General features: G+C 40.9%; 1 protein-coding gene across 1 annotated transcript in view; it reads left to right on the forward strand.

The window, feature by feature from the left end:
• Window positions 1-27559, forward strand: part of CNBD1 (cyclic nucleotide binding domain containing 1) — a 222096-nt gene that overhangs the window by 135155 nt on the left and 59382 nt on the right. Inside the window, exon 8 of the mRNA XM_061611552.1 lies at window positions 8972-9104. Within this exon, the coding sequence (XP_061467536.1) occupies window positions 8972-9104 (133 nt within the window). The remainder of the gene's footprint in view (window positions 1-8971; window positions 9105-27559) is intronic.

A 27559-nucleotide genomic window follows, 5' to 3' on the forward strand; every position in this document is an offset into this window, starting at 1 on the left:
ATTTTTCTCCAAATAAACATGTCGCTTAATCCATCTAATTCAAATCTGTTAGGCCCAATAATTTCAATAGTCATTCTTCCATTATCTATATTAACTCCATCTTCCATCTTCAATAATCCTGTTAAGTCCAGTAATTTCAGTAGCCATTCTTCCGTTATCAATATCCCATAATAATCTTGTTGTCATAGCCATAGTCCAAGTAAACATATCAATTAATCCATCTCGTCAAATCTGTTAAGTCCAATAATTTCCATAACCATTCTTCCATTATCAATATTAATTCCATCTTCCATCTTCAATAGTCCTGTTAAATCCAGTGGTTTCAGTATCCATTCATCCATTATCAGTATCCCATGATGATCTTGCTGTCATAGCCATAGTCATATAACAAGAGTCTGATGGGAATTTCCCCCATCACAAATACGTCTTTGCCATCAATTCTGAGTATGTTGTTGAAATATTGTTGTAAAGTCACATCTCTGTTCTGGGTGCATCTCTGCTCTGTCACATATTTGTAGTTAATTCCATAAATTTTTTCCATGTCAGGCCCCATCACATCATTCCAGTCAAGAATTCTGAATATGTTACTGAAGTATTGCTGCAAAGTCATATCTCTGTTCTTCTTTTTTACAAAATGCACTGGCTCATCTCTTAAGAGTTTCTCCACTCTCACATATCTGTAGCCAACTCCATAAATTTTTTCTATGTCAAGCTCCATCACATCATTCCAGTCCAGAAAATTATCCAAGACATTGATAACTTTACCACCAAAATCTTCATTAATTTCTTCAGAGACGACGTTGAATTCCAAACAGTCAACTTTATTTCTAACATCCATAAAATCCAAATCTTTTTCAAATTTCACATTTGTTCCAATCTCCAGGGCTTGTAGCTTCCCTATCCCATCAAACTCCTCTCTCACAGAATCCACTATTTCTTTAAGCTCCTGCGTCATTTTGTTAAGTTCAATTTTCATCTCCTGTCTACCCTGTCTCAGGGTTTGTTTCGTTATCTCAATCTCACCCATTATTTTCTGAAACATAATTTCTTCCATGGTCTCATTCACTTTCCAGGTTATCATTCTTAAAACCACAGAGACAAAAATTATTTCAGCCACAATTGGGTTAATGTTCCAGGCTTGCTTATATCAGTGTAGACAATACAGCCTGCCTTATCTCTATGTGTTCAGGAATACAAAACAAACCTAGTTCCCAACATCAAAACAATTAGTGGCGTCGTGAACAAGCAGATTCGTCAAAATGAAATAGACCAAAAAGAATTTTTTTTCCCCCTCCTCGAAATAGAAATCCCTCTTCTGTTGATATCTTTAGAATGCACCTCCAGGACAGCTTTTTGCGATAAAAACAAAGATAAGCTTTTTCGATTTCTTTCCTCCTTAATTTCGTTAGTGAAAGAGAAAAGCCAGACTTCCGGGAAGGGTGACTTCGCTTGTGCCTGCTTTTGGGACGGGCTCCCGCCTCAAAAGAAGCTTATTCAGATATAAATCAGTCAGAACTTTTTTTTTTTTTGACTGATGAAATTTCTCCCGGGCAGGGAGAAACGTAGAGATCAACCTCAAAAGCCTGTTTTTGTTGGGAGGACTGGATTTCATTAATTTATGAGATAAGGTCCAGCCAACAATGCCGGATGGACTTCCGAACAAGCTCTATCTGTTTAAGCGATACGTTTATCTTTTCTTTAAAGAGAGAACGGACTAACAGGCAAGCACCCTTCTTTCTATTATTTTTTTTTACTTGGTTTAAATTGTTGCAGCCAAAGGAGATTTGTCAGATTGATCGGCTTTGGACAACTTCTGGGTGAGCTATAACTCTTCTCTGTTATTCACGAAATTAACAGCTTATCTCTGTTTCTGTCGCAAAAAGCTGTCCTGGAAGTGCATTCTAAAGATATAAACAGAAGAGGGATTTCTATTCCTGATTTCTATTCCGAGGAATATTATATTGTCTGGGACTATTCTCTTTTTGGTCTATTTTATTTTGACGAATCTGCTTCTTCACGACGCCACTAGCTGTTTTGATGCTGGGAACTAAATTTGTTTTGCATTCTTGAACATAGAGAGATAAGGCAGGCTGCTCTGTTTATACTGTGATGTCATCAAGCCTGGAATATTAACCCAATTGTTGCTGAAATAAGAAGTGGTTCTTCTTTATTTTTGTTTTGCTTTGTTTTCGTGGTTTTAAAAATGGCAATCAAGAAAGTGGCTGAGAATCTGGAAGTAACTATGTTTCAGAAAATAATGGATGAGATTGAGATAACGAAACAAACCCTGCGACAGGGTAGTAAGGAGCTGAAAATTGAACTGAGCAAAATGACGCAGGAGCTTAAAGAAATAGGGGATCCTGTGAGAGAGGAGAATGAGATCAGATATGAGAAAAGAAAAAATAAAGGGAAGATACAAGCCCTGGAGATTGGAACAAATGTGGAATTGGAAAAAGATCTGGAGTTTATGGATTTTAGAAATAAAATCTACTGTTTGGAATTTAACGTTATCTCTGAAGAAATTAATGAAGATATTAGAGATAAAGTTATCAATGGCTTGGATAATCTTTTGGACTGGAATGACGTGATGGAGTTTGATATAGAGAAAATCTATGGAATTAACTGCAGCCATGTGACAATGGAAAAACTCTCAAGAGATGAGCCAGTGCATTTTGTAAAAAAGAAGAACAGAGATATGACTTTACAACAGTATTTCAGCAACTTATTCAGAATGGATGGCAAGAAAATATTTGGGATAGAGGAAATTCCCATCAGACTCTTATTATATCACTATGGCTACGACAGCAAGATTATTATGGAATACTGATAATGGAAGATTGGACACTGAAATTACTGGACTTAACAGGACTATGGAAGATGGAAGATGGAACTAATAGGGATAATGGAATAATGGCTATTGAAATTATTGAACCTAACAGATTTTGATGAGATGGATTAATCGAAATGTTTATTTGGACTATGGTTATGACAATAAGATTATTATAATTATTAACTAGATGGATTAATTGACATGTTTATTTGGAGAAAAATTGATAGATATATTTCTTAAAGAATTGAAACCTCTCTTTGACTTTTTGTGGAAAGAATAAAGTAATGTTTATGAGATTTGATGATTAATTAAGATAACTACTGGAGGAAAGTGATTTTATAATATGATTTAAGAGACAGGATTGTTATATATTGTAGACCTATAACTGATTTGATCTGTGACAAATGGGAAGTCAATATTTTATTTTTTTTGTTTAATTATTTTTGTTTTGTTTTGTTTTTTGTCTTTGAATGTTTTATGATTTTGTTTTCTATGTTTTATGAAAATTTGAATAAAAATTATTGTAAAAAAAAAAAAAAGTGAAAGAGAAAAGCCAAAACTCACCTAAGAGTTCTTCACAGCTGATTCATTGACAAATCTCTTTTTTGCTGCACCAATTTAAGCCAAGTAAAAAAAGAAGATAGAAAGAAGGATGCTTATCTGCCTGTTAGAGTCCGTTTTCTTTAAAGAAAAGATAAATGTGTCGCTATAATCAGCTAGAGCTTGATGAAAGTCCGTCCGGCATTGCAGTTTGAACTTTCTCTCATAAATAAATGAAATCCAGTCCTCCCCACAAAAACAGGCTTTGGGGTTGATCTCTACGTTTCTCCCTGCCCGGGAGAAAATCTTTATCATTCAAAAAGAACGTTGTGACTGATTTTAGAGCTGAAAAAGCTTCTTCTGAGATGAGAGCTCGCTCAGAGGCAGCACAGGCAAAGCAACCCTTCCCGGAAGTCAATAGGTTTATAATCTAGAGTTGTCAGCACTAGGGTTGGTGTCACCCGGTGCGGTAACTCATGGTGTCACCCCCGCCATGGACCTCCTCCCATACCAGACCATACAGAATACTTAGTAATGTTTTTTGTACTAATGTTACTCGTAAATCGTAATTCCTGCATATCACTGAATGTAATAGCCTATAGTAGTGACATAAACAACTAGCAAAATTAAAATTACACCTTTAAATTACAATATCATACGCACAGCCTAAATGTATTTACTTTTATACACAGTTTCATGTGGTTAAAGTGAAAATTTGGTAAGAAAACAATAGAATTCGAAGTAAAAACGTTTAAGAACTACATCAAAATTATGTTCATTTTAACATTAAACTTTACTGTTACATGAGATACATTAATGGATTAGGTTTGCATAATCAGTAACGGCCCAAATAATAGCCATATCTATTACGTTCAGTGGGTCGCAGGATTGGCTACGATCCAGTGGGTTGATAATCTGGGGGAGCTTCTACAGCTTTCTGTAAAAACAGGCACTAAAGAAGAGTCAAGCATAAATAATGACATTTACTACACACGTGCTGGTCGATTTCTCTTTGCGGCTCCCTCTCCCCCAACTTAATGCCAAATTATTATGATCTGGAAATTAAAAAAACCCAAACATATGCACCCCCCAACTCTTAGTGGGTCTTGCTCCTAGATTAAAACTATCACACATATACTAGTTAAAAACACATACATTTACAGATGGGGGGGAGAGTCAATTTCTTGAACCCCTCCAACTCTCGCTTGGAGATGATCAAAAACCCAAATCACAACACAAGAGCTCCCCCTTGATCTGAGGCTGGGCTACCCCTTCCCAGTTAAACAGCGTGGCTCCATTAAGAGTGGATTAAGTCCAGGGATGGCTTATTTCTGCCCGCTATGCATTTCTGAAGGTGTAGGTAGGATTGGAACCTAGCTAGTCCATTTATCGTGGCATCGGCTTTCCTGGGCTAGGGAACAGCTAGCCCATCAGACACATCTTGAAAAGCGGTAGGGTGTGGGTGCTGTGGGCCACCAGGGCTCGCTGAGGGGCCACTAGCCAGCTGCCAGCCCATTTCTTCCCCATCCTAAACAAACGGCAAGTAGGGCGAAATGAAAACAGCCATGGTTTTGAGGAGGGGGGAAAGAGAGAGAGAGAAAGACGAGCAGGAGGAGGAGTGTAAACCCCCCACGTGGACACACAGAAGAGCCCCTCAAGAATATCCTCCAAGGGCCGAGCGAAGCGAGCTGTTTAAAGATGAAAGTGCGAAGGAAATAAAGACTCACTTTAATCTGTCTTAAACCCCTTCAATTTAGCATTTGTGCTGGGAACCCAAAGAGTGAGTCCCTGATTGGGGATAAATACATTTTCTTAACATGCCTTGTAGCTATTACACCCAGCTCCAACACAGCGCTCTATTCAAGCATCACCATTTTCATTACAGCCGCTAATAAGTCTTAACGTTATTAAATGCCAAGCGGATGATTGCGGGTGGGTGGAGCGAGGAGAGACAGAGAGACAAGAAAACAAGCAGGCGCCTGCGTGCAACCTTCTCTTTCAGACGGCGTGTCCCTGCAAAGAAAATTCAGCAGAGGCCACTAATTTGAGAGCCTCCCCCCAAAACCCAAACCTCTTCTCCTCCCATGTTGCAGTCTCCCAATTCCTGTATGGCCCAGAAATCTCCCTAGAAAGCTCTCCTGAGATGTGTATTCCAAGCATACCTGGTATTAACATAGGACTTGGGATTTTTTTAGCGGGGGAATCCCTTCCCACCCCAACGCCTGACTCCTCTCTTCCCCTCCCGGGACTTTTACCTCTGCATAAGGCACATAAAGGGCTTGAGCCCTGAACCTCGCCAAGCAGAAACACTTGCGTTTCTAAACTGCAGCCATGGGCTGGGCACGTTTACTTGGGAGTTGCATCTGGGGTTGTTCGTTTGTTTTGGAGAGGGGTGGATTCATTTCCGACTAGATCTCAGATCAGGTTCCGTCCCGTGGAAGATCCAGCCTGGCACCCTTCCCTCGCGCCTCCCTCACGTGCCTGGTAACAGTCAACGCCACTGGTGTCGAGGCCCCACCCTGCGGGAGATCCAGCCCAGCGCCCTTCCCTCACGGTGCTCACGCCTCCCTCACGTGTTGCACTGTGCATGCGCTGCACAGACAGGGCAGCTCTCTGCCGTCCGCCTGCCCCATTTCCTGGTGCCTAGGGGCGGGGCGGCTCTGGGTGACACCCCCCTCTCATGGTGTCACCCTGGTGCGGTCCGCACTCCCCACACCTGGCTAGTGATGCCGCTGGTTGTCAGGAGACCCCTATTCCCCTTACAGAGCTACAATTTCCAAAGGTCCCTGGAAATAGGAACTGGTTGTTAAACCACTCTGGCAATTGTAGCTCTGTGAGGGGAATAGGGGTTTCCTAACAACTCTCTGCACCTTTAATAAACTACAGTTCCCAGGACTCTTTGGGGGAAGCCATGACTATTTAAAGTGGTAGATGAGTGCTTTAAACGAAAGGTTAGATTGTGGCCTAGATGTGGGCAGAGCAGGCATGGGTGACAATCTGCAAAAATGAAACCTGATAATCTACCGTTAACTTTTGCCCAAATGGATTTTTATCCTGTATATATAGTTATATAAATCTGAAATTTGGTCCAGGGATTCCATTGAACCAGTCTGATCTCATGTACCTAAATATGCACTTGTACCATCAAGAATGCAATCAAGCCTTTGGTAACTGTTTTACTGAATAATTTGATTTCTTATTTATCTATTGTTTGGTAATTTTATGCTGTTTTTAGCCAAATTTGAACAGATAAAAAATAAATCACATCCCAGATGACTAAGTAAATTTGTAGATTTACAGTACAATCCTATCAATATTTACTCAGAAATAAGTCCCACTGTGTTCAGTGGGGCTTACTCCTAGGTGAATGTGTTTAGGAATGGAACCTTAGTTAATATAACATTAATTTTTTTGAGGGACAGCAGCTTATTTTAAAATTATTATTTAGTTGAGTTTTGTCAGACAGACAGTATATTCTATTAGATCGTTATATAAGCCTGCATACTACTTTTTTTTAAAAGAAATTACAAGAATGAAGTGTTAAGCCCTATAATGCCCGATAGTGAAATGCTCTATAAAATATATTTGATGTGTGTATTGTGAGTGAGAACCAAATCTTGTTAATGTCAGATTGGAACTGTATCTCCTTGAAGGGTTCCTTTCCTTGTTTCCCAACTCAGATGCTTTTGATTTGCTAAGCAGCAGCTTACACTTCAAATGATCAGTACTGATTTGTTCAGACCGGCAAGATTGACTTTGAGTTTAATTTATACTGCAAACACAATATATTTTAGAAAAATAATTGAATGTGCTCATCTTTTTTAAATAGAAACTGTGAACATTATATTTTTCTAAAAAAATACAATAAGAAAACAAGTTAATTACATTTCTGAAATTATCAATATTCTAGAAGTTCAGATAAATGAATTCCTGAGATGCAAACTCAAGAATCAAACAATAGTCTCCTTACATACTTGGGGTGATTATAGGTTATCCAACTGGTCGGTCTAATGGATGGCTGGAATGCTGACAATCGTACAGATAGGCAACATTCGGCAAGGTGGGGCATTAGACCTTGGAAGCACATGTACCCACTGTCATGGGAAGGAATACATGAGACCCAGGCAAATGCACCTTGAAATGTATGTCCCAGGACCTGTGGGGTGGAGAACTCATAGCCCTCCACATGTTGCAGATCTACAGCTCCATCATCCCTAACCATTGGCTATGATGGCTGGAGCTACCAGGAGTTGGATTCCAACATCTGAAGGGCTACAGGTTCTCCATCTTTGCTTTTGTTGTTCAGTGGAAAGTCATTGGTAGACAGTTGCTATGAGTGGCAAATGAGTGTGGTTGACTGCAAAACTTTAAAGAAGCAGTGGAGTTTATGAAGTGTGAGGTCACATATGCTGATAAGTGAGAGCAGACCCTGCCAATTTTGAGGGGGCCATGGGCAAGATGCTATGTGTGTATGGGGCAGAGTACATCACTTCACTGCTGTCTCCTCCCTTACATTTCTCATGTTGCTCATTCCTTCCCTGTCTACCACAAGGTGGGAAGGGGAGTCCCCCCTTTTGTTTGGGGAAAAACAAGAGAGAAAATGGGACCCCTTTCCTCTTCCTAACACCTGGATAATTATCGGGGTGGTGGTGGTAGAATGGATCGCCTTTCCTTTCTCTTCCCCCACAAAAATACAAAATAAAGAAAAAGGAACCCATTCTCCCCTTTCCTACCAGGTGGTGAGGAAGAGAACAACTGGTTCTGACAACATCTATAAAAGGTTTTGCAGAAAGATTATTAGGACATGGCCCAGTGTGTTTCCTTCCCCACTAAGTTGGCCTGCTTAGTTGCTCTCTTCCCACCTCCCTTTATGAGCTGGTGAGGACAGGAGCAGCAGCCCTGCAACTTCTTTTCTTTCTTTTAAACTTTGTATGGAGCAGGCATGTGGCTGCAGCTGGAGCAAATCTCCAGAGAGTTGCACCCACCATCTTTATTTCCCACCATCCCTAGGCACAGAAGCACCCTGGGTAATTAAATATGGCAGGGATGACTAGATATGTGAAGACTGGAAAAATATGAAAACAACACAGTGTCCCCCCCCCATTTTTCATGTTTCCCCCCCACAGGCCTTCACATCTCTATTTTTTAAATAAAATAAAAATAAAATAAAACTTTTAAGATGATGCAGTATTCCTGCACTTGTATATTAAATTCTTAACTACAGGACCAAAAGAAAAGCAGCCACTGATTACAATCATGCCAATACATGCTTCCGGAGTTCCGTAGCACCTGTGTTATCAGACACGTAACTGATATTTCTGAATGTAAATGTCACAGGCAGGTAGGCAGGCAGTCTTCATAATTAACGTTTCATTCATTCTAATTTCTATTCTCAATTTTTTAAATAAATGTGGTTCTAACTGTCCAATAAATTGACTGAGCTGTAGTAAAATCCTTACTAGGTATGAGCTTCCCATTTCTCAGTACTTGATTCCCATTCTGGAGCTTGCCTTTTTCCACTTTTTATATTTGTTTCCTTTTCCTTTTTTCTATTTTTTTTTAAAGTTTATTGCTACTCATAAGAATGAAACTGTCTTTCAGGAATTAGGAAAGCGTGAACAGCTTGCCAAAGAAGAATTAATCCGTGGCTGTCCGTATTATCAAAACTGGCCTATGGTATTTATATTTCAGCTGACTGCTCAGTTAAAATGGAGGAAGTTTCCGATAGACCATGGTGAGTGACATTTCATTGCAAACTATGACAATCATCTTCATGATCTGGATTTCATAAGAACATAAGAAGGGCCTGCTGGATCAAGCCAGTGGCCCATCTAGCCCAGCATCCTGTTCTCGCTATGGCCAACCAGATGCCTATGGGAAGCCTGCAAGCAGGATCTGAGTTGCAGCAGTACTCTCTCCTGAGGCTTCCAGCAACCGGTATTCAGGAGCATATGGCCTCTGACTGTAGTATGTTGAAAACAGGGCAAGCCTGTCATGGCTCAATTCAGATCAAGAATACATGATAGCATTATGTGTGTGTAACTAGACATAACTAGCATGGGAGGGCTTGATGATGGTGCCACCAGTGGGTGCTGCAGACATGGTGCTGACCCATGAGAGGGCCTTCTTGATAGTGGTCATTTGTAGAATGCTCTCTTTGGTGAGGTGCATCCATTTCCCTCATTATTCAGGAGGATTTTTTTTTTAAAAAAAAATTCCTGTTCACTCAGGAAGTTGATGGTTGAAACAAATTGTTCCTGGCAAACTTGAAATGATTAGCTGTGAGGATATGTGACTGTTCTCAAATGTTTTTAGATGTTCTTAATGTTTTCAGATGTTTAAAATAGTTTTATTTATTTATTTTTACTTGCACGGTTTGCTGACTTGTTTGCTGCCCTGGGCTCATTTGGGAAGGAGGACGGAACAGGCAATTTAATAAATAAATAAATAATACAGCCACAAGAGTGGCTGTATACTATAGCCAGCGTGGATTTTTCACATTCCGCAATGTTAAATTGAAAATACCCCCATGCCATTCTGATGCTTCCCATAAGCTCATTTCAAAACAAAATCTTACCAAACTTATAGTCCTGAACTCAGAAATGCTTGCTTAACAACCCTTTAAATTTCATCGTAATACACAAAACAGTCAGAGAGAATAGAGAGTTCAAAGTCTAAAAAGAAAGGAAAAAAACTGCAGAGCCCTTTTGGACTTTTTCCTGTCAGAGTTCTCAAAATCTGTGGAAATTCATGATAAATCAGCCATGTTCACAGAGTACCCATAATCCCATTACTGACCTTGCCCTATACTCTGACCTTCATCTTCTGCAGTTTAAAAGTTAAAAAAATGTCTGGCTGATTTTTAATTAATTTAAGAAATTTTGCATTGAACTGAATGATAGTGTCGGCATCCTCAGTAAGAACCAACTGTCAGTGTTCTAAAAGCCAGACTCACAGCTGTTTGGCTTGGCTAATTAGGGGGGCACACCCACACCAGACTTTTATTTCACTTCAGATAGTCATGGCTTCCCCCAAAGAATCCTGGGAAGTGTAGTTTGTGAAGGGTGTTGAGAAGAGACTCCTATTCCACTGACAGATCTCCAGCAGCCAGACTGGTTTAATAGTCACTCTGATTGTAGCTCTGTGAGGGGAACAGGGCATCTCCTAGCAACTCTTAGCACCCTTCACTAACTACACTTTCCAGTATACATTGAGAGAAGCCATGACTGTCCAAAGTGAAATAAAGGCCTAGTGTGGATGTGGCCTGGGACAGCTTTGGTTTAAATTTGGGTGGGAGGCTACATGTGCCTGCTGTGTAGAATAAAAAGGTGGGGGAGTACTGAAAAGCAATGATATTGTTCACAATGTTTTCCTTCTGGAAAAGAAAGGGGCTTCCCCTCTGCCCAGTGCCCACCCACCCAATCTCATCTCCTCCCCCTCCTCCTACACTCCCTGCCCCTCCTCTGGCTCAGTGTTGGACTATGACCTGGGAGAGCAGGGTTCGAATCCCCACACAGCCATGAAGCTCACTGGGCGACCTTGGGCCAGTCACTGCCTCTCAGCTTCAGAGGGAGGCAATGGTGAAACCACCTCTGAATACCGTTTACCATGAAAACCCTATTCAAAGGGTCGCAATAGGTGGCGATCGACTTGAAGGCAGTCCATTTCCATTTTCAAACATGATTATAGAAATAAATCCCATTGAACTCAAAAAGTATGCAAATGATCAAACCCTCCCTCCCATCTCCTCCCTCCTATCCCCTCCCTCTTCCCCTTCCCTCCCACTTCATTTGCCCCTCCCTCCCCATCCCCTTCCAATCCCCTCCTTCCCCTTTCCCCTCCTCTTCCTCCTCTTCATGGTCAGTTTTACCTATCTTAAGAATGATTGCATGGGAGTAAATACCATTGAATATAAGCATGCAAATGATCAAACCTGCCCTCTCCTCCTTTTTCCTTTGGCTCTTTCCAATCCACTCCTTCCCCCTCCTCCTTCCCCCTCCCCCTTCCCCATGGGAAGTTTTACCTATTCTAACCATGATTGCACAGGAGTAAATCCTGTTGAACTCAATAAGCATGGAAATGCTCAGACCTGCCTTTCCCCTCCTTCCCCTCTCATCTCCTCTCCTGTCCTCCTCCCCTCTTCCTCCTTCCTTCTCCCCTGCCCACTCCAGCCCTCCCCCCTCCCCCCGGTCAGTTTTACCTATCCTAAGCATGATTGCACGGGAGTAAATCCCACTGAACGCAATAAACATTCAAATAATCAAACCTGTGCATCTCCTCCCCTCCCCTCTGCCCTTCCTCCACTCCCTCCTCTTCCTCCCCTCCCCTCCCCATCCCCTGTGGTCAGTTTCACCTATCCTAAGCATGATTGCAGGGGAGTAAATCCCCCTGAACTCAATAAGCATGCAAATAATCAATCCATTCTCAGCAAATTTGCACAGGATCCCATTTCTTACCTTCCAGATTAAAAAGCAGAGAAATTCACTAATAGGCAAAAAAAGTTGCGGTTTAAGAACATACCTATAGTCCTATATAATGATGAAATTTTAAAAGGGGTAGGCCTAGAAGTAGGCATTGTGAGAGCAGGGGCACAGGATATAAATTCAGAAGAGCAAAATTACCACAGGCCTAACCACAAGTGCCAAAGACACTTGAAGAGAGACACTGCTTACAAGTGCCTGTACGCTAATGCTAGGAGCCTCCGAACCAAGATGGGAGAACTGGAGTGCTTGGTCTTAGAGAAGAGCATTGATATAGTGAGCATAACGGAGACCTGGTGGAATGGAGAAAACCAGTGGGATACGGTTATCCCTGGATATAAACTATATCGGAAGGACAGGGAAGGACGTATTGGTGGCGGAGTCGCTCTATACGTGAAAGAAGGCATTGAATCCAGCAAGCTCGAAACCCCAAAAGAGGCAGACTCCTCCACAGAATCGTTGTGGGTGGTGATACCGTGCCCCAGGAGGGACTTAATACTGGGAACGATCTATCGTCCCCCTGATCAAAATGCTCAGGGAGACCTTGAGATGAGATATGAAATTGAGGAAGCATCCAAACTAGGAAATGTGGTAGTAATGGGTGACTTCAACTACCCGGACATAGACTGGCTGCATATGTGTTCCAGTCATGACAAAGAAGCAAAGTTTCTAGATATTCTAAATGACTATTCCCTAGACCAGTTGGTCATGGAACCGACCAGAGGGATGGCAACCCTGGACTTAATCCTCAGTGGGGACCGGGACCTGGTGCGAGATGTAAGTGTTGTTGAACCGATTGGGAGCAGTGACCACAGTGCTATTAAATTAAACATACATGTAACTGGCCAATTGCCAAGAAAATCCAACACGGTCACATTTGACTTCAAAAGAGGAAACTTCACAAAAATGAGAGGATTGGTAAAAAGAAAGCTGAAAAACAAAGTCCAGAGGGTCACATCACTCGAAAATGCTTGGAAGTTGTTTAAAAACACTCTATTAGAAGCTCAACTGGAGTGCATACCGCAGATCAGAAAAGGTACCGCCAGGGCCAAGAAGATGCCAGCATGGTTAACGAGCAAATTCAAGGAAGCTCTTAGAGGCAAAAAGTCTTCCTTCAGAAAATGGAAGTCTTGTCCGAATGAAGAAAATAAAAAAGAACACAAACTCTGGCAAAAGAAATGCAAGAAGACAATAAGGGATGCTAAAAAAGAATTTGAGGAGCACATTGCTAAGAACATAAAAACCAACAACAAAAAATTCTATAAATACATTCAAAGCAGGAGACCATCTAGGGAGACAATTGGACCCTTGGATGATAAGGGAGTCAAAGGTGTACTAAAGAACGATAAGGAGATTGCAGAGAAGCTAAATAAATTCTTTGCATCTGTCTTCACAGTGGAAGATATAGGGCAGATCCCTGAACCTGAACTAACATTTGCAGGAAGGGATTCTGAGGAACTAAGACAAATAGTGGTAACGAGAGAGGAAGTTCTAAGCTTAATGGACAATATAAAAACTGACAAATCACCGGGCCCGGATGGCATCCACCCGAGAGTTCTCAAAGAACTCAAAGGTGAAATTGCTGATCTGCTAACTAAAATATGTAACTTGTCCCTCGGGTCCTCCTCCGTGCCTGAGGACTGGGAAGTGGCAAATGTAACGCCAATCTTCAAAAAGGGATCCAGAGGGGATCCCGGAAATTACAGGCCAGTTAGCTTAACTTCTGTCCCTGGAAAACTGGTAGAAAGTATTATTAAAGCTAGATTAACTAAGCACATAGAAGAACAAGCCTTGCTGAAGCAGAGCCAGCATGGCTTCTGCAAGGGAAAGTCCTGTCTCAGTAACCTATTAGAATTCTTTGAGAGTGTCAACAAGCATATAGATAGAGGTGATCCAGTGGACATAGTGTACTTAGACTTTCAAAAAGCGTTTGACAAGGTACCTCACCAAAGGCTTCTGAGGAAGCTTAGCAGTCATGGAATAAGAGGAGAGGTCCTCTTGTGGATAAGGAATTGGTTAAGAAGCAGAAAGCAGAGAGTAGGAATAAATGGACAGCTCTCCCAATGGAGGGCTGTAGAAAGTGGAGTCCCTCAAGGATCGGTATTGGGACCTGTACTTTTCAACTTGTTCATTAATGACCTAGAATTAGGAGTGAGCAGTGAAGTGGCCAAGTTTGCTGACGACACTAAATTGTTCAGGGTTGTTAAAACAAAAAGGGATTGCGAAGAGCTCCAAAAAGAACTCTCCAAACTGAGTGAATGGGCGGAAAAATGGCAAATGCAATTCAATATAAACAAGTGTAAAATTATGCATATTGGAGCAAACAATCTTAATTTCACATATACGCTCATGGGGTCTGAACTGGCGGTGACCGACCAGGAGAGAGACCTCGGGGTTGTAGTGGACAGCACGATGAAAATGTCGACCCAGTGTGCGGCAGCTGTGAAAAAGGCAAATTCCATGCTAGCGATAATTAGGAAAGGTATTGAAAATAAAACAGCCGATATCATAATGCCGTTGTATAAATCTATGGTGCGGCCGCATTTGGAATACTGTGTACAGTTCTGGTCGCCTCATCTCAAAAAGTATATTCTAGAGTTGGAAAAGGTTCAGAAGAGGGCAACCAGAATGATCAAGGGGATGGAGCGACTCCCTTACGAGGAAAGGTTGCAGCATTTGGGGCTTTTTAGTTTAGAGAAAAGGTGGGTCAGAGGAGACATGATAGAAGTGTATAAAATTATGCATGGCATTGAGAAAGTGGATAGAGAAAAGTTCTTCTCCCTCTCTCATAATACTAGAACTCGTGGACATTCAAAGAAGCTGAATGTTGGAAGATTCAGGACAGACAAAAGGAAGTACTTCTTTACTCAGCGCATAGTTAAACTATGGAATTTGCTCCCACAAGATGCAGTAATGGCCACCAGCTTCGATGGCTTTAAAAGAAGATTAGACAAATTCATGGAGGACAGGGCTATCAATGGCTACTAGCCGTGATGGCTGTGCTGTGCCACCCTAGTCAGAGGCAGCATGCTTCTGAAAACCAGTTGCCGGAAGCCTCAGGAGGGGAGAGTGTTCTTGCACTCGGGTCCTGCTTGCGGGCTTCCCCCAGGCACCTGGTTGGCCACTGTGAGAACAGGATGCTGGACTAGATGGGCCACTGGCCTGATCCAGCAGGCTCTTCTTATGTTCTTATGTTCACATATATTTCTATCAAACGTTAAAAAGCAGGGAAATTGGGCAGCTATAGTAAATGCACCACGGGAGCAGGAGACCTGACCTCCTCTCTGAGATGTTGTACTGCCCTATAAATTGTTAAAATGCAAACACCATTTTGGTTGGTCTTTCACCAATCCACTTCCTGGGTAGCTTGGAAGATTTTGGTAACATGTGCCTCTGAGCATATGGTGAGTGGTGGCAACACCTGCAATCAGCCCAAATAATAGAAACAAAACATGTGCTGTGCTGATGCAGGGAGGAAGCAACACTATTAAGACAGTTGATATAGTTCAGATGGTCACTTTAAATATTTCTGATTTACTTTGCAATTTTGGTGAATTTTCCTATAGGAAATCATTTTCTTTTGTTTCTATTTCTGTGTATATGTGAAGTACTGCAACAAATTGCAGAATTTACACTAAAAAAACTCCAAAAATAATTGTGGAATAATGGCACTGACTATTCTGCAGAATAGTCTCCAGTGGACTTCAGGAGTGTCTCAATTTGCACAAGATAAAACAGTGGGAGGTGAAATATTCTAGGTGTGCTCTATGTTTTTAATTGACCATGCCCACCTTGCCTTAAATGAAGTGGTTGAAACACAGGAGGCTGAAAACATGCATCCTCTTTTTTCCAACGGCTAGAGTCATTGCTGAAGTAGCAACATATTGTAATCAGTCTGATTTGCAGTTTCAGATTCAACTGTTAATGCACCCAAAATAGAAATAGAAGATAACCTCCAATTTGAAACACAAAAGGCTGTCTTCACCATCATATGACACTGACCAATAAAAAGGCTTTGAAATTAATAAAAATAAATTTGACACAGGTTGCTAGGATGAATAATGAGAGAAATAAAATTTTCTAGATTAGATTCTCTGTAGAAACATTAGTAACACAGGAAAGAAGCAAAGTAAGATGAACACCAACAAACATACAAAAATATAATTCTCCATCTTTGCATATGGCAGGTGTTGCCACCACTCCCCATATGCTCAGAGGCAGATGTTACCAAATTCTTCCAAGCTACACAGCAAGTGGATTGGACTGTGAAAGATTAACCCAAACTGTGTTTGCATTTTGACAAATTTGTAGGGCAGTACAATATCTCAGAGAGGAGGTCAGGTCTCCTGCTCCCCTGGTGCATTTGTTGTTGTGTAAATTTGTATATTTGTTAAGCAGAGAACGGTCTGAAATGCGTGTGTGCCAGTGTGTGCGCATTTACCTATGAAAGCAGGCTTTTACCCTGCATTGAGATCACTGAGACTTAAGAATTAGTAAATAAGAAAAGGTACTTTATTTATAGAAATACATAGTAGATAGAAAGGCATACTTAGTTCTAACTAACTAAGTTGGAGGCACAACACCCAGGCTTGGGAGTTGCCCTCGTGGTTCAGGAGAGAGAGAGAGAGCAGAGACAAAGGTGACTTCTCTCTCTTGGACAGTTGGAGAAGGGAAGAGAGGAGAGGAAAGGGCGGAAGGAGGAGGGGCAGATAAGCTTCCCTTAGACATATCAGTCTAACTACAGAAGGAAGTCAGTGAGAGCATCACAGGTAAAGGTAATCAAGCCTACCCTAATTCTGTCTCCCTTCTGGAACATAAACAAAAGAACAAAAGAGGAGTTGCTCTTGCCCCACTTCCAACAGCATTCACTATAGCTGCCCAATTTCCCTTTTAAAGTTTGATAGAAATATCTGTGGGCTATAGGTACATTCTTAAACCACAAGGTTTTTTGCCTATTAGTGAATAAATAAGAGTTTGCCACTAGATATACGATCATACGTGGATCCAGTCTCCTCTTTTGCTCCTGTAATGTTTCGTTCCTGAGATATGTGACATGCTATCATAGTGTAATGCATTTTCCCAGGGGTGGTTAATGTGGAGTTGAGATGAGAAAATACAGAATGCAATGACACCCTGCTGCTCATTTCAGGAGAGAAGCATTACTGAGAGAAGAGGGTGTACTGGATGCAGGACTGTCATCTTTAGTGGCATATCATTTAGCTTTGCCCTTTTTGAGTGTGCATGGGGGTATGTACAAATGTGTGCAACATTTTCTTATAATTAAGGGAGGATTCCCCTAAATATTTATTCTCGAAGACTGTTTTTTGCATCATCTGTTGAGTTCTTATAAAAATCTAAATTATAAAACCTTTTAATTAACCAGTTGATACTTGAATGAATTAGATGTGTAATCTGCATCGGAAAAGAAAAGCAATGACTTTATCAAACTCTTTTGATTAATTAGTTGTTTAAAATGCTTATTATGCCTTTGCCATGAGTGGTGCACAGTTTGATTATCTGATTGTGCCACAGCGTGTGTCCCAATACTTATCAGCATTAGCTGATAAAAGCAGTATTTTTTAAATAAAAAGCTAGCTAAATTCCATATATTATCTGCTACATAATCTCATTAGATTTTTTTGTATTCACATGAGTTATATAATTACTCTTTTGGCTGATCCTATTGATATCGTGGTTTCAACTGCTTCCATTAACTGCTGGAACACAGATTTGTAAGAATAAGCAAATCATAGTTCAGAGACAGGTACCATAAATTGATGTCTCTTGACTCTGCAGAATTTCATAATGGTTTACAATGACATTCTACTATTTATACACTGTAGGTTGGGAGCCTCTGTGCTGACTCTGACATATTTCTGAAAACGGAGAGTCATACAAAAACAATGTGAACCAAGACAAGGCTATACCTTGATCCTCTTAACACTTGCACTGGAAAGAAGGCCCCAAATGTACACTTGTGCAGATCATACAACACTTTCTAGCATTGCTCCTTAAATCAAGCAACAGCACACATGAAGCTATATGTCTAAAGAGATGGCATGATTTAATACAGGATGTGGAAAATGTCTTGGGCTCCCTGTGATGTCTCCAGGTTTTGAGTGGCAAAACTTGGGCAAGACTCCTTCAACAGCCACCCCTCCATCAGTCAGGCTACCCCCCCATCATTGTTGCCAGCTCCTGCTCATCTGCCTCATCAGTGCAACTACTTACTTGTTTTCTTGCCAGGCAAACCCAATGAACAAGCAGGTGGTAGCAACCCCTCCTCCTCCACCACCTCACCATTGTTGTTTGCTTGCTCATTCCCTCTTGGCCGGAGTGAGAGACAGATGAACAAGCAGGTTGCAATGGTGAAGCAAAGGAGCAGGTCCCAGAAGCGCTTGTCAGTGGGCCCCCTGCTGGAGTTTAGGCCATCAGCAGGTACCCAATCATGCTGTCCATTGACACCAACTTTGCTTCCTCTTTCTTCTACCTCCATCACATACAGATAGTTGCTTAGAACCGAAATGCCTGCATGTCTGTGTGTGCGCGCATGTGCACTTGTAATTATAGATGTATCCACTCTGTTTTTAAAATAAATAGATTTCCATATGTTTCCTGCTGGTTTTGTGCATCTACTTCCCAATTAAGCTATCTATCTCAATATGGCCACTAACCCTCCAACAGGGCAGCATATGCCTACTCAAAAGTAAGTCCCATTGTTTTCAGTGAGGCTTACTCCCAAGTAAGTGGGTGTAAATCCACTGTTACATTATCTCATGGGAAAAATGGAGATTCAAACTAGGAATGCAGTAGAGAATGAGCTGGATATGCTGTGTTCACAACTGAGCCAGTTGAAGAGTGGCAGGTGGCAAGGTGGAGAGAGGAGAGGAGTTGTAAGTGCTGTAAAGGGTAGAAGTCAGGAATAGCCTGGAAGAGGAGAGAGGGAATGGAGACAGTGCATCTGGGTCTGGAAGAGGATGTGGATTTGCTAATGCACAGTGGGATGGACTGTAAAATGAAGTGGTATGACAAACTGGGGCTGAGTTCAGAATTCCCAACTATGGTTTGGAGCTTTGGTTTGTGCACTCCCTCTTCCTTCTTCCATCTCTCCTTCCATGCTCAGATTCAGTTAATTCATTACTTCTGTTTAGCATAATGATAACTTGCTATTACTTCTGAACCTGCAAACATTGGCTTGCGTTTGCCCTCCAAACCAGAATTGTAAACCACGGTGGCTTACAATTCTGGTTTGCAGTCCAGGCATAAACCATATAATGGTAAATTATGGCTTGTAGTAAAGAGGAAGTAACTAAATGAATCTGAGCACATGAGGAAATAAGGGAGCACATAAGCCTGTGGCATGTTCCCAAACTTTCAAAAAATGATCAGGGATCTTATATGTCATACGACCATAAATGCTGGTCTAATAAAGAAGTGTTGCAATACACTCAGCTCAGATGTTTTGCATTTTTACTAAGATGGTCTGAAAAACAACCACCGTGGTATGCTACATAGATCTTTCAAACAGCTTCTTAAATGTTTGTTCCAGTGAGTTCACTGAGGACAGGATTTCATTCCCTCCCCCTGAAATTTACAAGCCCATCTTGTGATATTTAAGAACAGGTGTTTGCTGCATTGTAGTGGTTTTAATTTTTCCTTTTCTCACTCTTGCATGAGAAAACTTCCACAGAGGCATCTTTTATAGAGCATTATATACCTTTAATTGGTAAAAATGCTTTGGGATGAAAGGTACTGCAGAACTGTAAAATATTACTGTACCTCACTCTGCTTAATTGGGACAGCTGCTTTATTGTAAATCTCTCAGGAAGCTGGTTTAGCCTAAAGATAGCTGGCTGTTTATGGCTGAGTCTTAAGGGACCCACATTAGCATAAATTGTGAATAACAGAGATTGATTTTCACACACCCAGTAGTTAATGGTGCTGAACCAGGTGGACGTCTAAGATTTGGTCTTTCTGCGAAAACAGAATATGTACTGCAGTTGGATGCCCTTTGGCTGGAGTACCCTGGATAGCCTGATGAGGCAGAAATCAAGAGATGAGGAAGAGGTTCTTCAATTAGAAGATTAATAATGGAAGAAGCTTTGCGGAATTATAGCTTGCCTAGTCTTCTAGTTGAAAAGCTACTGATTGGCTTCTGGGGGATTGCAAGGTTGTCTGGATCACAGAAAAACTATAGCCTCATGAGTATCCACTGAGTTTTCATTGAGTGCTAGAACACTTGTATGACAATACATTTGATCTACAGTAGGGCTTGTGCACAGCCTGCCAACCCAGGGAACATCCAACCCGAATCCATTCCTGAATAAATTTAGGGTAAGGCTAATGTTTAATTAGGGTTTTTTAAGCTGGAAGGGGGCAAGGAAAGGAGATACTGCATAACTGCGCTGAGATGCATGTTCTGCAGAAATGCAGTTGTTATCAAGCCTTTTGCCTGTGTCTTCTTACAATGCAAGACAGGGTTTCTCAGACTTTCCACCCCCAGGTCCCACTTGAGATAGATGAATATTACTTCGGCTCACCAGTAGGGATGTAGTTCACTTGTTGGTGCCAATTCAATTCTCATTTTGATGAACTAGAACACAGTTCCATTTTGTGGCAGCTTGCTTTTCATTGTCTTCTGCTTTTACCATTTTGGGTCCCCCTTCTGACAAATAATGTTATCGTTCTTTCCACCACTGTTTCTATTGATGGTTTTGTTCTACTGATGGCCTATGTATTTTTCTATTCAAATGTAAATGAGGCAGGTAATTGCCCATCAAGTATATCTCTTGATTCAGGCTTAGTGTCTGTCCTAGGAGAGTCAATGAACCCCCCCCATCAATTAAAGGAGGCTTGTCTAGTTGATTTCCCCCCCAACTATGTGATGTAAGTTTGAAAGTTGTAAATTAAACCACTATAGCTGCCCAATTTCCCTGCTTTTTAAAGTTTGATATAAAAATATCTGTTGCTTATAGGTACATTCTTAAACTGCAAGGTTTTTTGTTTTTTTTTAGTATTAGTGAATGTTTCTGCTTTTTAATCCAGGAGGTAAAAAATGGGATCCTGTGCAAGTTTATTGAGCATGGATTGATCATTTGCATGCTTTTTGAGTTCAATGGGATCTACTCCCCTGCAATCATGTTTGGGATAGTTGAAACTGACCATGGGAGAGCAGGAAGGGAGGAGGTGGAAGAGCAGAGGGGAGGAAGGGAATGGGAGTAGGTGGGAAGGGGAGGGAAGGAGAAGGGCAGGTTTGATCATTTGTATGCTTATTGAGTTGAGTGGGATTTACTCCTGTGCAATCATGCTTAGGATAGGTGAAACAGACCATGGGGGAGTAAAGGTAGAGGTAGGGGAGGAGGTGGGAGGGGAGAAGGAGGACAGGTTTGATCATTTGCATGCTCATTGAGTTCAGTGGGATTTACTCCTGTGCAATTGGCCTGCTTGCCGCCCTGGGCTCCTGCTGGAAGGAAGGGCAGGATATAAATAAATAAATCATGCTCTGGATAGGTGAAACTGACCATGGAGGGGGAGGGAGGGAGGGAGTGAGCAGGGGAGTAGGAAGAAGAAGGGAGGAGGAGGGGAGAGGAGAGGGGAAGGAGAGGGGAAGGAGAGGAGGAGAGGGCAAGGAGAGAAGCGGAAGGAGAGGGGGAGGGAGGGGGGGAGGAAGGAAAGGCAGGTCTGATCATTTGTATGTTGTGTTCAATGGGATTTACTCCCGTGCAATCACGCTTAGCATAGGTAAAACTGACCATGGGGGAGGAGGAGAAGGGGGAGGGAAAAGGAGAGGGAAGAAGGAAGGGACAGGAGAGAGGAAGGACGGGGGAGGGATTGGAAGAGGAGGGGGAGAGGAGAGGTGAAGGAAGGGGGAGGGAAGGGGAAAGAGAGAGGTTATAGGAGGGCTGGGAGGGCAGGTTTGATTATTTGCATGCTTTTTTAGTTCAGTGGGATTTACTCCTGTACAATCATGCTTAGGATAGGTGAAACTAAACTAGAGGAGGGACATGGAGGAGGGGGGAAGGGAAGGGGAGGAAGGGAAGGGGAGGAAGGGGAAAGGGAAGGGGGAGGGGAGGGAGGGGAGGGGGAGGAGAGATTGGGTGGATGGGCACTGCGGAGAAGGAAAGGCTCTTTCCTTTCCAAAAGGAAAACACTGAACAGTATCATTGTTTTTCACCTTTTTATTCTACATAAGGCACATGTGGTCTCCCACCCAAATTTAAATCAAAGCTGTCCCTGGCCACATCCACACCAGGCCTTTATTTCACTTTAGACAGTCACGGCTTTTCCCAAAGAATCCTGGGAAGTGTAGTTTGTGAAGGGTGCTGAGAATTGCTAGGAGAGGTCTTATTTTCCTCACAGAGCTACAATCCCCAGAAGAGGGATTGACTGTTAAACACCTCTTGCCACTGGATATCTGTCAGGGGAATAGGAGTCTCCTAATAACTCTAAGCACCATTCGCCAACTACTTTCCCAGGATTCTTTAGGGGAAGCAATTACTATCTGAAGTCAAATAAAGGTGTGGCATGGATGTGGCCACCTGATTATACAAGCCAAACAGCTGTGAGACTGCCTTTTAGAACAATGACAGTTGGTTCTTACTGAGCATGCCCAACACTATAACAGACTCCAATGTTAAATTTCTTCAATTAATTAAAAATCAGCCAGACATTTTTTTTTACCTTTTAAACTGCAGAAGATGAAGGTCAGAGTATAGGGCAAGGTCTGTAATAGGATTACAGGTACTGTGTGAAATGGCTGATTTTTAATTAATTTCAAAAAATTATGAGGCCACTAACAGAAAAAAGTCCAACAGGGGTCTGATTCCCCCCCCTCTTGTTTTACACTTTGAACTTTTGATTCTCTCTGAGAGTTTTGAGTATCATCATGAAAACTGAGATGGTTGTTAAGGAAGCGTTTCTGACTTTAGGACTATACGTTTTGTAAGGTTTTGTTTTGAAATGAGCTTATGGGAAGAGCAGAATGACATGGGGGTATTTTCAATTTAACATTGCGGAATGCAAAAACTCCATGCTGGTTATAGTATATACAGCCACTCTCGTGGCTGTATAATATATATGGTTACTCTTTAATTACTATATATATATATATATATTATCATTAATTTTATTCAAATTTTCAAACACAAAACAAAACAAAACAAAAAAGAAGCAAATTAAACAATAAAATAAAATGTTGACTTCTGATTTGTCGCAGATCAGTTATAGGTCTATAATATATAACAAACCTGTCTCTTAATATATTACAAAATCACTTTCCTCCAGTAGTTATCTTAATTAATCATCAAATCTCATTAACATCACTTTATTCTTTCCGCAAAAAGTCAAAGAGAGGTTTCCACTCCTTGAGAAATATATCCATCGATTTTTCTCCAAATAAACATGTCAATTAATCCATCTCATCAAGTCTGCTAGGTCCAGTAATTTCAATAGCCATTTTTCTATTATCAGTGTTAATTCCATCTTCCAACTTCCATCCTTGCACCCATAATAATCTTGCTGTCATAGTCATAGTCATATAGTAAGAGTCTGATGGGAATTTCCTTCATCACAAATATTTCCTTGCCATCAATTCTGAATGTGTTGCTGAAATATTGTTGTAAAGTCATATCTCTGTTCCTCTTTTTTACGAAATGCACTAGCACATCTCTTGAGAGTTTTTCCATTGTCACATATCTGGAATTAATTCTATAAATTTTCTCTATTTCAAGTTCCATCAAATCATTCCAGTCCAGAAATTCCATCGAAACATTGATAGCTTTATCTCTGATATCTTCATCAATTTCTCCAGGGACAACGCCGAATTCCAAACAGTAATTTTTATATCCAGGGTCCACAAACTCCAAATATTTTTCCAGTTCCACACTTGATATATCTGTTCCAATCTCCAGGACTTGCATCCTCCCTTTAATTTTTCTTTCATCTTCTATTGCTTGTCCAGTTATATCTTTGATCTCATCTACCTCCTCTCTCATAGAATCCCCTATTCCTTTCAGCTCCTGCTTCATTTTGCCAAATTCAATTTTCATCTCTTGTCTACCCTGTCTCAGCTCCTGTTTCGCCATCTCAATCTCATCCATTATTTTCTGAAACATTAGAGAGAGGACCCCTTCCTGTACATCCAGGGTCTCAGCCACTTTCTTGATTGTCATTCTTAAGACCGAGAGAAAAAAAACCCTTCAATTTCCAATATAGACACTATTCCCAAGCAAAGAGCAATTTATTTCTTTTTCCAGCAACAAAGGAGTTAATATTCCAAAAGAAGCCTTTAATTTCTGATATTAACCACTGTTCCCAAACATAAAGGCTTTTTTCCAACAACAAAAGAGTTAATATTCCATGCCTGTTGACATCATCTGGCCAGCACAATTCTTATCTCCCGCACGTCCAAGAATGCAAAACAAATTTGGTTCACAGCGCCGAACAATTAGTAACATACACGAACAGCAGATTCGTCTAAAGAAAGTAGTCCAAGAAAAAATAGTCCCAGACATATAACAATCAAATAATCATCTAAATCAGATTTTCTCTTCGGGTAAATTGCCCCTCATCCGTTTTAATCTTTATAGTTTCCAAATTCAGGCCGGCTTTTTGACATAAAAAAATAAGTTTTTTTAAAACTTTTCTTTCCTCCTCCTTAAATCCTTGTATAAAAGAGAGAAGTGTAACTCACCCAGGTATCTTGATTGCTGATTCTTAAACAAATCTCTTTTGCTGTAGTAATTTAAGCCAAATGATAAGATTAGACAGAAGAAAGCTTGCCTGTTGTAGATCATTTAAAAGAAAAATGTCTCGCTTTTTTCCAGTCCAGCTTGCTGGAAGTCCTAACTCCGTCCTCGGCTGCTAGGTATGCCTTCATTTCCCAGGGAATTCCTGATCAATTCCAGCCACCGACAGCCCAACGAAGTTTCTGTGGATAATCTCTTCGGTTCACCCTTGCCTGGGAGAACATTTATACCAGTCAAAGTTCCCTTTTGACTGATTTTAAACTGAAAAAAGCTTCCTCTGAGACAGAGCTCATCTCAGAGGCAGCCACAGGCGGAGCAATCCTTCCGGGAAGTTCACTCTTTAATTACTATAAAAGTGCAGAAGGCTGATTGGGGTTCGTTGCTTTATCGATCATAAATATTTTCAGCTGTAAAATCAGTTTACATGGTTGCCTTTGTGTATTTTTGGACTGAGACAAAAATATTGTCAGTCGAGGACTGACCTGACATTCTTGCAGAAAGCCATGAATATGAGGTTAAGCTGCAGCACGTTCCTTAATTATTATTTCTTTTAAAAAAGCTTCTTTTACTGATTATAATCCAGAGGGAGCCAACCACCTCTCTGTTGCCCTTGCTCTAAAAACATGCACTTCAATTTCAGCCTGAGTTAATCTGGTTTAATCTCCCAGTTAATACATGATGGTTCTGCCATCTTGTAGTTGGTGCAAAGGTTATATTCACTACAAAGGTTTGGGAAATTATTTATTATTGTTTTGGAACACAAGTTCAAAGTAAAGGGTAGGAAATAGAGAGTACAAAAGAATTCATAAACTACTTTAAAAGCATTATTGGCCTTTGAATGCATTGGAGGACAGATAAAGAGCAAACTAGGTCTCGGCTGGTTGTCACAAAATGGGGGCAGAGGGAGGAATTGGCCAGTGTTCCAGTTTTGCCATCACATTGCAGTAAGATTTCAAAATCTGCTGTCAGAAATGATGTAGTGTGCTGCTGCTTTTCTTAAAGGCCTTATAAACCAGATTAATGATAGCTTCGAAAAAGGAACCTCAGCTAAGTGGAACAAATTATGTTTATATCTTCTTTTTTATTATTATTATTATTATTGTAGTGACCTTTGGCTATTGGCCCAAAGGAGGGGGAATTCCAGAAGGATATGTGCCAAGATTCTATCTACTCCACTAGTTGCCCATGAAAAATTAGTTCTGGTGATTATTTCTTTAGTTTAAATAGCCGTTGGAGGCAACATATCAGAGCTATTAATGTAACATTCATTTAAAATTAGACATTGTAAATGAAAACCACATCCATTTGTGTGAACAGCATGTTTATTCTCCTTATAGTAAGATTTAGCTTACTTTCCAGTCCTGGAAGGCAATGGTAAACCCCCTCTGAATACCACTTACCATGAAAACCCTATTCATAGGGTTGGCATAAGTCTGGATTGACTTGAAGGCAGTCCATTTCATTTTTTTTATTTCATCACTTTTTCTTGATTGGAAATGTGTTGGTGTACTCTTTGCTTCTTCTAAGGTGGCACAGTGAAGTAGGATAACCCTTAGTTATTACAAATATCGAGGCCAGTATTTATAATAACGCAATATGCCATATCAAACTCCACCCATGTTTTATGTTGCATTCCAAGGGCTGGTCTTTACTATGTTGGCAGCCTGTGCAAAACAAAAAAAATGGCATCCTTCCCCTCCTTTTTATCCTGGATACTAGAGCCCTCTTGCCCTACTTCTCCAGGCTCTGTAGCTTTTTAGGCCCCCATGAAGTCCATCACTCCCACTGTTACAGTCTGACAGCTATTGCTGCACCAAATGTAGGGTTGCCATATTGCCCAGTTAGGTGGGGGTTACTCAGATGTGTATATATGCATATATACATACAGAGAGGCTATCTATCTATCTATCTATCTATCTATCTATCTTCAGTGCAGTGGGTGTGCAACCTCCCCCCCCTTAAGACCAATAGGAATGGCACAATCCACCCCACACTGATCACCTGGGGAAAAGTTATTTGCTTACTGTGTAGTATTTTTTTTCTGGTGCTACATGTCTGCCCCCTGGCACTGCCTGAGAAATATGCCATTTCCACTGCTATGTCCTATGTCAGATTCTTGGGAGAAAATGCAGGCTGGGACTTTAGCTCCTTCAAGGGGACACTAGAAACATTATTCATAGAAGGCAGAAAATGGCTGGTTGGGTAAGGTACATCCCCCTTTTTTCACTATAAGCTGCCCTGTCTAATGCTAGCATAGCTTGCCAAGTGTCTAGAAATCATTGCATTTTTTTTTTAAAAAAGATGTTCCCGCACTCAAGTCTCCATCAAGTTCCAGCCTTTATTATAGAAGGCTGTGTTTCCCGTCTCCCTGATTTGTTATGTGAGAATCAGTGTACTACACTTCTCACATGCTCAAACACCAGTCTCTTTAAATAAGATTATTGGCTGGACTGATAATATTGAAATCTTGATGTCTCTCTGCATCACAGGTTGTAGTGGTCTGTCCATTTCCATCTCCTAATTGTTAGTATGGACAACCTCTTGGTCACAATATTGCTTTTAATTGATGTTTTTGCTGGCTTTTTGTTTTATGCTGGATTTTTATACTGCTGCCCTGACTTGTTTTATGTTTATTTCTATTTTGTGTTTTTATTATGTTTTTATATTAAATTTTATTGTTTTTATTATGTTTGTAAGCTGCCCTGAGCTCAGTTTTTAACAGTCAAAGAGCAGGATATAAATCCTCTTAATTAATAAATAATTATTCCATAATATTGGAAATTAGAGTCTAGGCATTTAAGGCTGAAAAAGTAAGATTTTTTTAAAAAAAGATTTCTCACACACACTCCCTCAGTTTTTGGTGGTAGTTACTAGGCACAAAAACTAAACAACAATGCAACCATTAATATGCTCAATTTGCATAATTAGCAAATAATTTGCACAATATGCAGATTAGCCTGTCC

Source organism: Rhineura floridana, chromosome 1 (assembly GCF_030035675.1).
Source record: "Rhineura floridana isolate rRhiFlo1 chromosome 1, rRhiFlo1.hap2, whole genome shotgun sequence".
NCBI classification, from domain to species: Eukaryota; Metazoa; Chordata; class Lepidosauria; order Squamata; family Rhineuridae; genus Rhineura; species Rhineura floridana.